This window comes from Pipra filicauda, unplaced genomic scaffold (genome assembly GCF_003945595.2).
Source record: "Pipra filicauda isolate LSUMZ 115617 unplaced genomic scaffold, ASM394559v2 scaffold1_size10287979_pilon, whole genome shotgun sequence".
Lineage (NCBI taxonomy): Eukaryota > Metazoa > Chordata > Aves > Passeriformes > Pipridae > Pipra > Pipra filicauda.
The window spans coordinates 6,499,420-6,513,421 of NW_024104310.1; the positions used below are offsets into that span (position 1 = coordinate 6,499,420).

At 47.3% G+C, this 14,002-nt stretch overlaps 1 protein-coding gene across 2 annotated transcripts in view; it reads right to left on the bottom strand.

Annotated features, from left to right (window-relative positions):
• LOC113994413 overlaps positions 1-12,101 on the bottom strand; it is a 46,054-nt gene extending 33,953 nt beyond the window's left edge. For both annotated transcript variants that reach the window (XM_039380756.1, XM_039380757.1), the window contains exons 1-5: positions 12,022-12,101; positions 10,493-10,638; positions 9,187-9,241; positions 7,379-7,789; positions 6,487-6,568 (exon numbers count right to left, since the gene is read on the bottom strand). In XM_039380756.1, the coding sequence (XP_039236690.1) occupies positions 6,487-6,568; positions 7,379-7,789; positions 9,187-9,241; positions 10,493-10,620 (676 nt within the window). In that variant the 5' untranslated portion in view covers positions 10,621-10,638; positions 12,022-12,101. The remainder of the gene's footprint in view (positions 1-6,486; positions 6,569-7,378; positions 7,790-9,186; positions 9,242-10,492; positions 10,639-12,021) is intronic.
• Between the last annotated feature and the right edge of the window lie 1,901 nt (positions 12,102-14,002).

The following is a 14,002-nucleotide window of genomic DNA, read 5'->3' on the forward strand; positions in this document are numbered from 1 at the left end:
CCCAACTGAGAAACTCACGGCCAGGCAGCCTTCAGTGTATCCTACAAGGAGTCCCACTCCACTCCCCACGCCCTCGGTCCTGTTCACTGCCTCCCAGTGGTCCCTGGCAGCTGGTTTTATCACTGAGTGCTGGGCTATGTTGAGAGGATGAACCACTTGGTCTATTTTTAGGGAAGAGTGAAATTGCTCCTCCACCAGGCTGAGTCAATCATGAGTCCTAGCAATCCTGCACAGAGGCTGGGAAGGGCTGGGGCCCTGGCTTATTTTCAGAATTTATTCATTCAAAATACCCCCGGTGTAACCCAGTACGGGAAGGGGGATGCTTCCAGGCCATGGTGCAATGGGGAAGAGGCATTTCCCTGACTCACTGTCATGTCCTCAGGCTTTGATCCACACAGCCAGGCCCCTGTCACCTCTGGCCACAGCCAAACTTTTAAGAGAAAAGCTGGGCAGGTGACAGGTATTAACCACATTTTCTGGTTCCCTGTTTCCTCATAAGCTGTGATGTTTTAGAACTAAGAAGAAAAAAAAATACTTTAGGAAAGTGACTGAAAGAAGGACAACCACACTATCTGCTTTATGGTAGGCTGGGGATTGTCCCCATCCTTGCAACCCCTCTGTAGCCATGTGGTGTCGCAGGCAGCTGCTCTGGGAAGTGTTTGGAGAGGGATAATAATAAAGCATTCAGCCCCAGAGGGCTGTTGATGCCCTCAAAGCTCACCTTGGCAATGGGTACGATTTTTAGTGTGTTAATGGTGGGTACAACTGTGTGTCAGAGCTGGAGACCCTGCCTGGCTGTGCTGAATAATAAATACAAACACAACCAAAGGCTCTGGGGCTTGTTTTAGTAGTCCACCATTAGCAAGCTGGGATAAGGATATGGCTGATGTACCCAGTAATATCAAATCAGGCCCAGCTGTTGTCTTTTTGGTTTACTTTTCTGACACCTTTAGAGAGTGTATGCTGGTGTACATCACCCTGTGGTGATGAAAGATATGGATTGGCTGTGCCAGTACCAGAAATTCCCATCACCTGTGATAAAACACTCACTCAGAAGTTCTTAGAATCACAAAACCAAGGGTGAGGGCTGCAAGAGACCCACGCTGGGTCCCACTCTGCTCATACCCTCCCAGGCTATGCCCATGGCCCACAGCTCCCAGTGCCAGACAGCTTGGGGCAGCAGCAGTGGGGGACAGAGATGCACAGGTGGGAGCTGTACTGGACCAGGTGATCTTTGGGCAAAAATCTTATCTGTTTTATCTGCCAGTGCAGAAGCTGTTTTAGCCTTCCTGTGCCCGGGTGCACCATCAGAAACACAGGGTAAGGGTGCTTGTCCAAGGTCTGTCACCCTTCTTGCAATGTGTTTGCACAGTTTTTGCACAGGGATATCTCCATCTCAGCTCAGCATACTGGTCACATAGAGATCTCAGCAGAGTTGTGATGAGTAGATGAAGCACAACTCTGGTCCTTGAAGGGCTCTTTGCTCCAAAGGGCCAAGCAACTGCTGCTGATTTTCCAGATTTGTAGAATCAAAGAATGGTTTGGGTCGGAAGGCACCTTAAAGATCATCTCGTTCCAACCTCCTTCCATGGGCAGGGACACCTTCCACTAGACCAGTTTTCTCAGGGACCTATCCAACCTGGTCTTGAAGAATTCCAGGGATGGGACATCCACAACTTCTCTGGGCAACCTATTCCATTGCCTCACTACCCTCTGAGTAAAGAATTTCTTCCTAACATCTAATTTAAATCTCTCCTCTTTTAGTTTAAAATCATTCTCCTTTTCCCTATCACTATCTGCCCATGTGAAAAGTCACTCCCACTTTTTCAAAGCCCTCTTTAATTACTGAGATGCTTTAGCTTTTTTGGTGCCCTCCTCCTGAATACCTCTTCTGGAGCTCTACAGGGCTGTTTGGAGGGGCCCCTCTCTTCTCCCTGTGGGTCTGCAGGTGTCAGTCCCTGGAGAGGATGCTACACATCAACCAGGCTGCAGTTCAGCACGTGACGTGGTTTCCTTCCCAACACCACGTGACATGACATGACATGACATGACATGACATGACATGACATGACATCACATCACATCAATCACTTCACAAGACATCCAGCTCCAGATGACCATTTGCTTTCTCCGAGTCTCCTGGAAGGGCTCTGCTCCTCCCTACCACAGCCCAGTTTCTTTAAACATTCTGCAAGGCTAGGAATTACCCTGCTGTCTGTGTTAAGCCTGGTGCCTCAGAAGATCATAACCCCTCCTTCTGAAGTGCTCTCTGTGCTCTTTGTTGCTTCCTCCAATAAATGGGGGTCGCAGGGAAGAGCTGGTAGGAGGGTGATAGGCAGGTCCTTGGTTGCCAGCCAAGTGGTGAGGCAAAGGGCTGGGGATAGCACAGGCTGTCAGCAAACACACACTCTCTCAGGTAGCATGAGGTGGATGCAGGGGTGTCAGCAAACAGTGACAGGCTGGGGCCTGAGATATCTTATTTATTCCATGTGGGTGGAGCAACATAAAGGCAGGAGGTGAAGGGCAGAGCATATCAGCTCAGTCAGCAGCTCTCAGTGGGTATGTGTGTGTTGTGGTGTGCATGTGCCCAGCAGGAACACAAGGAGTGCATGCATATATTTATGTGGAGCTCTCTCTTCATCTGCAACATGTGTATGGCCTGTCTGCACACATGGCTGGTTGTTCACACTGCTGTTGTGTCTCTCCATCTCTAGGTGAAGGACCTGGTCTGCTGTGGGTTGTGACTTCCAGGTGTGTCCCCATCAGTGTCCCTACAAACTGCTCCTGTGACCCAGAGAGATCTGAGCTACCTGACAGATCCGCACAGCTCCTGGGGAAAGGGTTTCCTCCCCCTGTCTGGGAGACAGCAACTAATTACAAAGCAGGAAATGAGAAAAAAAAAAAATCAATGAGGCACTGGGATTTTCTGAGAGGCACTGAGAATGTGATGGAGGAGATCAGCAGCCCGGGGGTGGGGAGTAGATGGCAACCCTGAGCCCTCAGCTGAGATGGGATAGCTCTTGCTGGAAGGGGGGTCTTAGCAGGGTAAAGGCTCTTTAGGTTAGATTGAGTGAGAGCAGAGGCTAGGGCTTGCAGAAAAAGCCAAATAGGAGAGACTAGTCTGTCTGCTTTGATTGCTGGCAGAGCTGGCCAGGCTGATCAGCAGAGTCTGATCCCCCCCTGCCCTCCATGGTTGCCTGAGAACCACTGCATGCTCCCATGGCAGCACCCCCAGAAGATGCCTGCGAAGCCAGCATCCCCAACCAGCTGTCAGAGGCTGGGAGAGGTGATAGAGAATGGATGGCACCTGCTTCTGCCCCTTCTTTCTGTGATGTGGGGTGCTCTAGTCAGGGTTTCCCTCCTGTCTGAGTCCCAGAGGCACCAAGCACTGAGAGCTGGACAGACTGACCACTTACAGGAGTCCTGACATTGAACTCCCGCCTGTCATGCCCATGAAAAGCAACTGCTGAAAGGGAAATGAGCTTTTAAGGATTATTTCAACTGCAGGAGCCTCTATCATTGCAAGTGCCAGAGCTACCTTGAACTCAGAGCCGTCTGTAGCATGAGCGCAGCCTTTTATCTTAAATCAGCATTTCCCCCCCGCCTTTCAGATCTTTCCAGTTCACTAGTGATGTTCTCCCCAGCCCGTCTGCTGAACAGCGTGATGCAGACAGGAGGATGCTGGCTGAAAGCCCCAGGTCATGGAGAGAGGGAGGGTGGCAGCCTCCCCCCACCGCCGGGGCTGGGACACAGTGTCCGGAGCATCCTTGCGGAGACCAATTCTGGGATCGAAGTGAGGAGGTTTCGTTGTCGCTAGATGGCACCGCACCCCCTTGCAGCAGAAAGTGTGGGTGCTGCAGCGAGCAGGGGAAGGAGCCTCCCCTGCCAAGCAAACCTTGAACCAAACCTGAGTCTCCCTGCATGCAGGATGGGGGACCCCACTGCTTTCTGCCCTCTCCTTCGCCTCCTCTCCTCGCTTTGAAAATTCCCCGTGGGTAGAGGTCGAAATGAACACAGAAGAGAGAGGAGGAGGAGGAGGGGGTTACAGGCGTTTTGGAGGCTGCCTGAATGCTCTGTGGTTTGCAGTCACGTCAGGCTCCTGTTTCATCTTTGCTCTGCACCGAGGTGACATCCCCGTGTGCCCTTCAGCTGAAAGCCCTGAATAATGGAGCTGTGTTAATACACACATGCACAAGCATATGCGTCTGTGCCCGCATGGATGTTCCTCTTCTCTCTTCCTTGACCGCGATTTCCTCTCTCTGTCTGCCAAAATTCATCTGGAAGTTGTTAATTTTTAAACCTAGAGTACTCAGCAGACTCTACCTGCAGTAAATTAGCTGGTGCTTTCTCCTTTTTAATATTAAAGGACTCAAGCTCTCAACCATCTCCCTTTGGGAAAAATGGTGCTTTGATTTGCCATCTTCATTCCTAGGAAGAATTTTGTTCTATCGTGTAAGTATTCCAGTGCTCAGTTTAATCTCATTACTGCAGACTACAGCCACTTGTACCTCTTTAATTAGTGACTTGATGACGTCTTTGGTGGCAGCTTCCTCTGGGTCATCTGATACCATCAGCATGACCAGGGATACAGCCCAGCTGGTTTAGCTGCCCAGGAATGGGCTTTTCTGAGGGGTGTAGGAGCCTCCCCCTTTGAGCAATGCTCAGGTCTCCATCAGTGTCTCAGAGGTGACTGTGCCATGTCTGGAAAGAGGTGCAGCAGCTGCTGCTTTGATTTTGTGTGTAGTTACTCAGCTCTGAACTGTGGCATGGACATGCATTTGCTGATAAGCCCAATGCCAGTCAGCAGAGCTGTCTTGGACACTGCTGAGCTGTTGTCCTCCATACCCTGAGAACCGTGCCCTGCTTTTAACTTACATTATTGTGTGGCTTCAAATCACTAGGCGCTGCTTTCCCCATCCCAGGTCACTGTATTGGCTGGGTGTCCCCTCCTCAGCCCTGGGGAAGGGCTGTGGGGCAGTCCCTGTGGGATGGTGAGGAAGTTCCCATACAAGACCTGCCCTGCTCCCTGCTGAAGGCTCGTGGAGCATTGACGTCTCTCTCGCTCCATGGGAATGATGCAACACAACACAGGTATAGCCTGGGATGTGCCTTGTCCCAGAAGAGATTTGGGACAGCGGGTTCCTGGACTTTTTTAGGAAGCATTACAACTCCTGTCTCTGAGCAAATCCAGCACCTACATCAGTGGTAGCTGTCATATTCCTGTCTCCATGGATGGAATTGCCTCCCAAGAAGGACCTCACACAAAGCCCTCCCAATGAAGCACAACAACATGAAGCCACTGCTATTACAAGGCCTTTGAGTCAGGGGCTGGGGAGTGGTGTAAGGCTCTAAGATAGACCATGATTCATCCTTCACCAGCCAGAGGAAAAGACGTTCCTCGCGCTGTAAAAGGCACACTACAGATAACACTGTGACAGTGTTTAGCTAGATAGAGTGGTGACATCATGTGCTTTGACATTAAAACAAATTCCCAGCAATACTGTGGAAACCTCAGCTCCATCATTTGTGTGCTTGTGTAAGAGACGTCTTTTCCCACGTATTTGGGTAATTAAATACAGTGTCTCAAATCGAGGCAGCGTGTGATTTTTATCCCCTTCTTGTGCCAAAGACAAGAAAGAAATGGGAAGGAAAGAGAACAAATCCTAAATAGATGGTATAAGGGGTCCCTGGATTCCCTATCCAGGCCCAAAGAAGGCAGGATGCCCCAGTGGTCTCTAATCCAGTCATTATGGGATTTTTGGAGAGCTGCCTTTTCTGCCCCAAATCAAACAATAAAGTTTGGCAAAATTCAGCCTTTTCTCACACAAAGCTTGGATCTGTCACTCTTCACAGATGCCTCTTGCCCTGAAATATCCCTGACCTGCTTTAGTCCTGATGATATCATAGCACTAGGGATCCCTTACATGTCCTATCTTAAGCCAAGGATGACTGTGTCTGATACACCACCACTGCCAAATTCAAAGAGGAGCCCAGCCAAAGCTCCTTAGTTAGGTACAAAGGAACCTCTCCCTCTTCCTATCCTCAAGGCTGAGGTGCAGGGAGATATTACTCATCCCAAACTAAACATGGACGTACTTCTGCCTTGGTATTTAATAGCAGCTATTTTTAACTGCTGGGATAACAGCACAGGGAGAGCCAGCATGGCTCTATGGACTCATCACTGGCCCAGATCCCAGCTGTGCTGGGATTTGCCAGCTCTGTGCAGTGGGACCCATCAGGGCTGGAAGGCTTCAGTCACAGGGTCATCTGCTCTCTGTGCTCCCTATCCTTGGCCATATTCCTGCATGGTCAGTCCTGGCAGGATCCACACGATCCCCAGCCAGCATCACCCAGTCAGTGTCTGCTACTGGGTTATGTGGGAAATGCAGCTACGTGTAAGGAACAAGTAGACCCTTCCCAGTTGCAAGTGTAGAGCTGGCAGTGGAGTAGCAGCGATGACCTGTAGCCAAAATAAATCCAACTCACAGCTTGTGCCCGGGGCTGAGTCACCGGCTGTGCCTGGCACCGAGGAGATGATCGTGGGCCTCTCGTGGGACAGCTTCCCTTCCTGCGTGGGAACAACAGCAGGGAAACAGGTAAGTTCCCACAAATAGGGGAGAGGAACTGCATGAAGGCCCAGTGTGGGGAAGGTGACATCATGGGAGGCTTTCCAGAGGCAAAGGTGGCCTTCTTTTCCTGTAAACCTGACCCAGCCTTGGCTTTGCTCTGTTCTCTCCAATACTGTGCTTCACAGCTTTTTGCTCCCCACCTGCCCCATTTCCAGAGCTAACTGGTATTTTCTCTACCCATCTTTGATCTTGAGGCCACCTTTCAGAGTCAGGATTATCCATCCACTTCCTTTACCAGCTCCCACAAAGATTTTAGTGTCTCAAACCCAGCAGTGATTGGAGATGCCCTTTGCTGTATTTGCAGTGAAGGACCAGTCCCTCATGTGGAGTAGCCATCACTGGGCTGGGCTGGCATCACACAGCAGTGGGATGAACATGACCATTTCAGGCAGGATCTCATCCATAATTAGTATGCCAGATGATATCAATTTTATGTTGATATTATCTCTCATGTTTCCTTGATGTGGGTCTCTCTCCAATCTAGGCTGCCCATTCCTACCAATTCCTTGCCTCCAGGAAGAGGATCATCCCAAGGAATAGTTTGTTGAACATATGACCTGTGCCCCCGAGACTATTAAATCACCCAGAGCTGGATGGCATAGACATAAAGTTCCATAGGAAAGCCTATTCCCCAAGCCTAGGGATTGACACCAGTGGATGATGAAGCACCACCATGAAACCCAACCACTTATAATGATGACACCCAAAGGAAATATATTTCCAGGAGCTTTTGAAGAACATCTACTAACCTTTGCAGAAGACTCTTTCCATTTAATGGTGGCAGGACTCCACTGTGCCTTCCTCTGGATGCTCTGGAGAGAGGAAAGGAAGGATGGGTCTTTGTGGGGTTTGGTCTCCATGCTCAGGGGCTGGATGGTTGTCATGGTGCTGGCATCAGGCTCCCTCATCCTCAAAAGGCCTTTGGGAGATGGTGTCTTCAGTGGAGCACAATGTAACCTCCTACAGTGTGGAGTGACTTTGGGAGTGTCAGAGTTGGTCAGGAGTCCTTTGAGATTCCTTGTTGGGGCACCAATGTTAGGGATGGGAACACCCTCCATGGACTTGCTTGAGCACATATTGCTGGGATGACTTGGAGATAAGGCATAGGTTTTCCCCACTGAAAGGACGTTGGCCTGTGGTGGATATCTTCTCTCCATGAGCTAAAAAACCCCAAACAAACCCCAAACCCCATTGAAATAGGTTCTTATATAACTTCAGTAACAAATCATGTGAAATTTTTATTTCCCATTCTTCTACTTCAAGCATCACATCTACTGACCTCCTAACTTTTTGGAATTGAAAGCGTTTCCCATCCCTTTCTGCTTTATGTTCACTGAGTAAATGTCAGGGACACAATCTAAACTCTAGCCCTTTTTTGAAGTGTGGAAGAAGTTTCTGTCTTGCCTATTTCCAGAGTATCCTCCTCATTTGTCCATGATCATGCAGGGAAGCCTTGGAGTAGAAAAAATATGACGAGTGGTTGTCTTCCCTCTTGGATCATTGTTCCATTCCCATCTCCACCCCCCTACTCTATGAAACTGTGTTTTCAGCCAGAAACCTCCCCCCCACCCCCATATCATTTCATAAGAAACCTCAAGTTTCTTCTTAAAAATCTGAACTGAAAATAAAAATTTTCAGATTCTGCTTTTTTTTTTTTTTTTTTTTTTTTTTTTTTTTTTTTTTTTTTTTTTTTTTAAATGAAATGAAATTCAGCTTTTTCTGATCAGTTGAATAAAGTCCAGAGTATCTACCTTCCAGGGAGTTATTTTATCATTTATATTCCAGGGTGTAAGTGGTCCCTTATGACAAAGCAGTACTTAACATGCAAACAAAGAGCTGAAAACTGCACCTTATGCCAATGAGTTTGCAAGCAAAATATGACATAAGGGAGAGTGGTTGGTGGGAGATGCACCTTTGCCATGATGTGAGAATGGTAGTAACAGCTTCTAGTTAGGGGGGAATTTCGTGTAAGATTCTGAAATAGACATCTAAATGTAGCTGTGAGCAAAATCTACCTGTGGACTTGATGTCTAAGTCCCATTACAGTCAAAAGCACCAAGAAAGTGATTTTTGCACCCTGGGGTAGAATGACACAATCACCCACTTTCTTTGGTAGGTGTCATTTGAAACACACAGGGTAACCTCAAAAAACCTCCGGCTGGTGGTGCAGGAGGGCAGAGATGCCTCAGTGTCATCCCTGCCAGCCCAGTGGGTGCCTTAGTGACTTTGTGTACCTTTACCTCAGGCTGGATCCTTCCCTCACTTTCTAACCAGTACTAAATCCTCTGCCAGGTCCTACAACTGCTGATGGTCTCTACCCCTACAATGTACTCACTCCAGAGCAACCTGAATGTTATAAATTTTCCATCCCATCTGTAGCATGGTATATGTGCCAGTCCAACTTTACCTATTAAAAGACAATTGGATCTAACCTGTTCTGGGGTGTCCTCAGAACAGCACTGGATATTGTAAAAAATGTTAGGTTTTGGTTTGTCTCTAATTGCCAAGAACTGGAACATTTTGTCGTTAGGAAAACCTGTCCCCCTTTGGCTCTCACCTTGGGATGTTCTTGCTTAGTCATGTTTCTGTCACAGTCCAGGATGCTTTGGTACCTGCAGGGAAGACAGGAGATGGGACCTTAATACCTTTTTTAGCCTGGATGTGTTTTTTTGTATTGTGGACGGGTTCGTTCTGCCTTCCCCCTACCTTTTGGAAGTCCCCAACCCAACAGACTCCAAAACAAATCTTGGAAAGTGAGAGAGATGTGAGAAACCCCCCAAAGAGGACTGGTTTAAGGTCAGGGCAGTACTGCTAGATCCATGTGAGCCCTCTCCTCCCCAGCTCCATGCAGACGTGTCCCTGGAGCGCTCCATCTCTCCACTGCTGGAGGATGTATTGGGGGGTTATATGGCCTGAAAGAGGTGTATTATTGCACTTTGCTGACCTATAGTTTGGAGCTGAAGTCAGGCTTTCCAGAAGGTCAGTTTATTCAGCTTTAGCCTAATATAAAGTGATTTACCAAGTCAGTACCTGACCTGATACAACACAGGTGATGAGTGAGACCTTTGCAGAAGAAACCACCTTCCTTCCCTTCCTTGCTGAGGGGAGTGCACTCTCAGCTTTCTCCAAAGACTCTGTCAGATAGATGGCTATTTACATTGAAAATTAACCAAGTTTGGGATATTCAGAACTAAACTGTCCCACGGGGAAGTTCAAGAGACAGATTTGACAGCTGCTCTGTCACTCTTATGTTGAGGGAGATGTCCTTTGGGTTCTGTTCCTAATCTTATTTGTCTCACGCTTGGCAGTGTTGTGGTCTGATCTCAGTCATGGGTTGTAACCAGAAGAGAAATTAGCCCTTAAGGTGCCTGGACTGAAATGTGACTCTCCCTGGAGCATTTTGGTTAGAGACAGTTGAGAGAAACCAGGAGGGGATGCAATGCCCATACCTCTCTTGCCTCCTCATCAGCTTATCTCTCCAGCATTTGCTCCTTTCCCATGTGACACCTTGCAGACTATCAAGATTAAAAGCTTAAATTGTCCACCTGGGAATGCTCCAGTCATTGGGGTTGAGGGTAAATTCTTCTGTGTCATTGTCTTTAGTGATCTTTGTCGAGTGTGTCTGGCTTTTAAATCAGGACTTGTCTTCCAAGACATAATAATGCATTGGAAATATATAACAGCTAAGAGCACTTGTGGCAGAAAATACCCACCTCTTCCTTGAGACCTGACAATTTGGGATGCTGTGCTTGGGAAAGACTTTATCTGAGTGACGTTTTTTTGTTATGGAGATGGGAGAGGGAGAGTCCACCCTGGAGCCCCTCAGGTCTGAGTTGAACTGCAGCCACAGATTAACCACCCACCTGGCAACCAGTTCAGAGACGGACACAGCTTTCCTCAGAAGAACTGCTCTGAGCTCTGGATTGCTCCTTGGAGAACAGCACAGAGAAGGAAAGGACTGGGCTGGCCTCAGCTTCTCAGCTTTTTCCATGTTTTCTGTCTGCTGGCACTGAAACAAGAGAGCAAAGGTTATGGTGCTGGATGTGAAGATTCAGGGGAAAGAAGCCAACAGTTAGTGTGTCCATCTCCACTCAGGGGACTGGTGCATCAGTAAAAGGCTCTGGAACAAATGCTGTCTTCACTGATACATCTGCAAACCTCATCACATAAATTCACTTCTGAAAAAATAAAATGGGGTTAAAGAAGACACAAGTTGAATTAAATCCCTCCTAATGCAGGGAATGTTTTTTATCCACTCAGTTCTACCACTTATCCCCTTCTCTTAGATCACCAAGTTCATCTCTGTGACAGTGACAAGGAAAGGATGTGAAGAACAATTAGCTTTAAATAATTTAAAGTTATTTGGTGGCATTTTGTATATTCATCATTAGCTAGAATTTTCTTATGTTTCCAATGTTGCATAGACCTGAACCAGCTCTGGATTCAGGCAGTTACTGGAGATTTAAGCACCCCTTGGCCTCTTCTGCTGAAAATGTTCTCGTTTTCCAGACTTCAAAAATGTGCAGTAGAAGTCTCAGGCATCGTATTTGCAGTGACTGATCTGACACTTGGAAGTACATTGGGTCATCTGGGGTTCATTTTCTGAATTTAGACAGAGCTCTGGGGACCTACAAGTTCTTTGTAATTGCCTTTTAATTACTGACACAGACATTTGAACTGCGAGATTTTTAAATACTTGTATTTACATTTTGAAAGTATTTGTTCTAAAAGCCACGTTGCCTGTAAAATATGTTTCATCAGCAATTTATCTGGCACTGGTCTGAATATTAGTCAGCGTCCAGAGTCGTTGTCCACCCGTGTTTGGGTGTCCACTTCCAGATGTACTGAAGAAGGGCAGATTCTGGGGGGATAGGGGTGTCATTTAGCAGCTTGAGGATCTCTGCCTCCCTTCTCATGCCTTTAAGACATCTGAAAGCAAGTCTAGAGGGAGGGAGATAAATTTCTCACTAGTTGCTTTAAAAAGTTCCTTTTTAAAAATTTTTTTTTTAAATTTATTTTTATTTTCCAGGTCATTTCCCACGATGTTAGAGAAGAGACAGGTTTGTCAGATCACAGGCTCCCACCTCCCACAGTTTGGGGATTGTTTCCTATTTTTGCGGTGGTGTCTAACATTAAACAATTCCAGGTTAAGAGCCCTCGAGGGATTTACTCCGTGGCAAAAGTGAGCCTGTTAGGAGGGAAGTGCTCCCTATCTGCCCTTTTCCTTAAATACAGTACAGGCACTTGATGGAAATACTCTCCTCAGCCCACCCCGAGCAGTTCCCACAACCAACTCAGCATCCCCCAGTTGCTAAGGGTTTACAGGATTTTTCTGATATTAATTCATTCCATCTTCCATGATCTGTGAGGGTTTTTGTGTAAAATCACTTACATGCTACAGCGCTTCCCTCCACCCGAGAGCTGCCATTTGATAGTCTCCTCAGGGCTCTCCAGCACCACTCTCCTGACTCCTTCCTCTCCCCCTCTTTCGCAAGACAGGAGGCAAAGTCCCTTGGCAAAGCTGCAATTAAATATTAAAAGCTGATGTGCAAGTGGGGATGGTGTGAGTTGGAGAGCTGGCACTGAAGAGTGGAGGAGATGAGGCCTCCTCCCTCCTCCTGTCAGCCTGTCACCAATTATTGAGGTCTCATTCTTCCTCATAAAAACACTCGATAAGTTCAAATCCTGCCTGGGGTACCCACAGCCATCAAGACCCAAACCTGGATTCTGATTTAGGTGGGAATCTGCTGGAATCCATGTCCCCACCTTGTCTCAGGAGGAGCAGGAACGAGCTTGTCTGCATGGGGATTTTTAAATGGATGCTTCTGGCCCAGGTCATATATCCATCCTCCAAACCAGAGAGAGCTGTCAGCTCAACTCTTAGTCCCCTGGGCTTGTGGCTTCACCGGGGAGGTTCTGCATGAGCTGCAGGGGAAGGCATCTCTCTGGGATGTTAACAGCTCCAGGGAATAACTGCTCCTCCTGGCAAAAATGAAAGGCAGGCCTGAGTCCAGATGAAATGAATTGAAATACTTAATTACTGGGGGAAGCAGAGGGCAGGCCTCCCTGAGGAGATTTGATTTAGCTGATGTCTAAGCGTGATTAAAGTCAGAGTTTGGCAAAAGTACCCTACTCACCCTCTCAAAAAACATCATGGCCACAAAAAGAGCTGCTTTTCACCTAACAGTAACTGGGTTACTGTGAAATTCCCTCTGGGATTTATTCTACTCATGCTGGAAAGTTGACCAAGCAGCAAAGCCAGTGCACAAATAAGAGCAGATCACTGCATTGGTTTATAATGAACAAGAAAAGCTGTATGGGACATCAAAAGCTGGAAAATAATTTACTCAGAAATGCTTAAGCTAAGCAAGGAACCTTTGAGATGAGAAGCCAGTGAGCCAGGGCAAAGTAGATCTGGATAAACAAATTGAGTGTCTATGCCATTGCTGTGTGAAATAATAGCTTGCACTTCTCCATGTGTTGTGATTCAGCTCTTACTGGAACAAACCTCCTTATTGAGCTTTTATTTCAGCATCTAAAACAACTGAGAAGCACTAATGATTTTAATTCTCTGTCCTGTGGATAGATCCAGCAAGTCTGGTTTCACATGGTGGACTCCTCTCATGCTATCAGTCGTGTTCCTTGCAGCAGTGCCTAAGAACCAGCCTAAAGCTCAGCCCCAGCTTTGTACATGCTCAGATTTGTGACAAGCAGGGGCTCCCTGACCTGATGGATGTCCCCCACTGAGCCAGATCGAGTTCTTGGAGGACTGTGCAGGGTGCCCTGCATGGTAATGGGAAAATACCAGTAGAGTACAGTAGCTGCTGGACTATAAATACACAAACCTGTTAGAGGGTAGAAGGATTTTAATTGCATGGGCAAAACATCTCTGAAGTTGGGATGCATCCTTGTTAGTTATTTATTTTGGAGGAGGAGGATTTGGCTGACAGAATGAAACAATGAACACTGCAGTCCATCCAACAGTAATAGAAGCTGCTAAAAGCCCCGTGAATTATTTTGGGAGCTACTGCTATCCATCTCCGCTCTTCATAAAAAGGCTGCATGAAACAATTCTCTGCATAGCTCTAAGGCAGACTGGTTAGATAAAGTGTGTTTTGAAACTGTTTTTGCCAGGATTACAGGGCCTTAGGCTGATTCCTCAGCTACTGTCTCTGCTGGGGGCCTTGCTCAGCTGACAGTGATTTTAGTCTTTGTTATTAGCGGTGCACTGGGTTTGTTCTGTTGGCAAGAATCTGTGGGAAGATGGGAAGGAATTCTTCATGCCAAACAGTTTCTGTAAGCTGAGAAGAGGTGAGACCCATTCTAGAAAGAGAGAAATGGGTCAGAGCTATGCATACCTGCACACTGCTGAG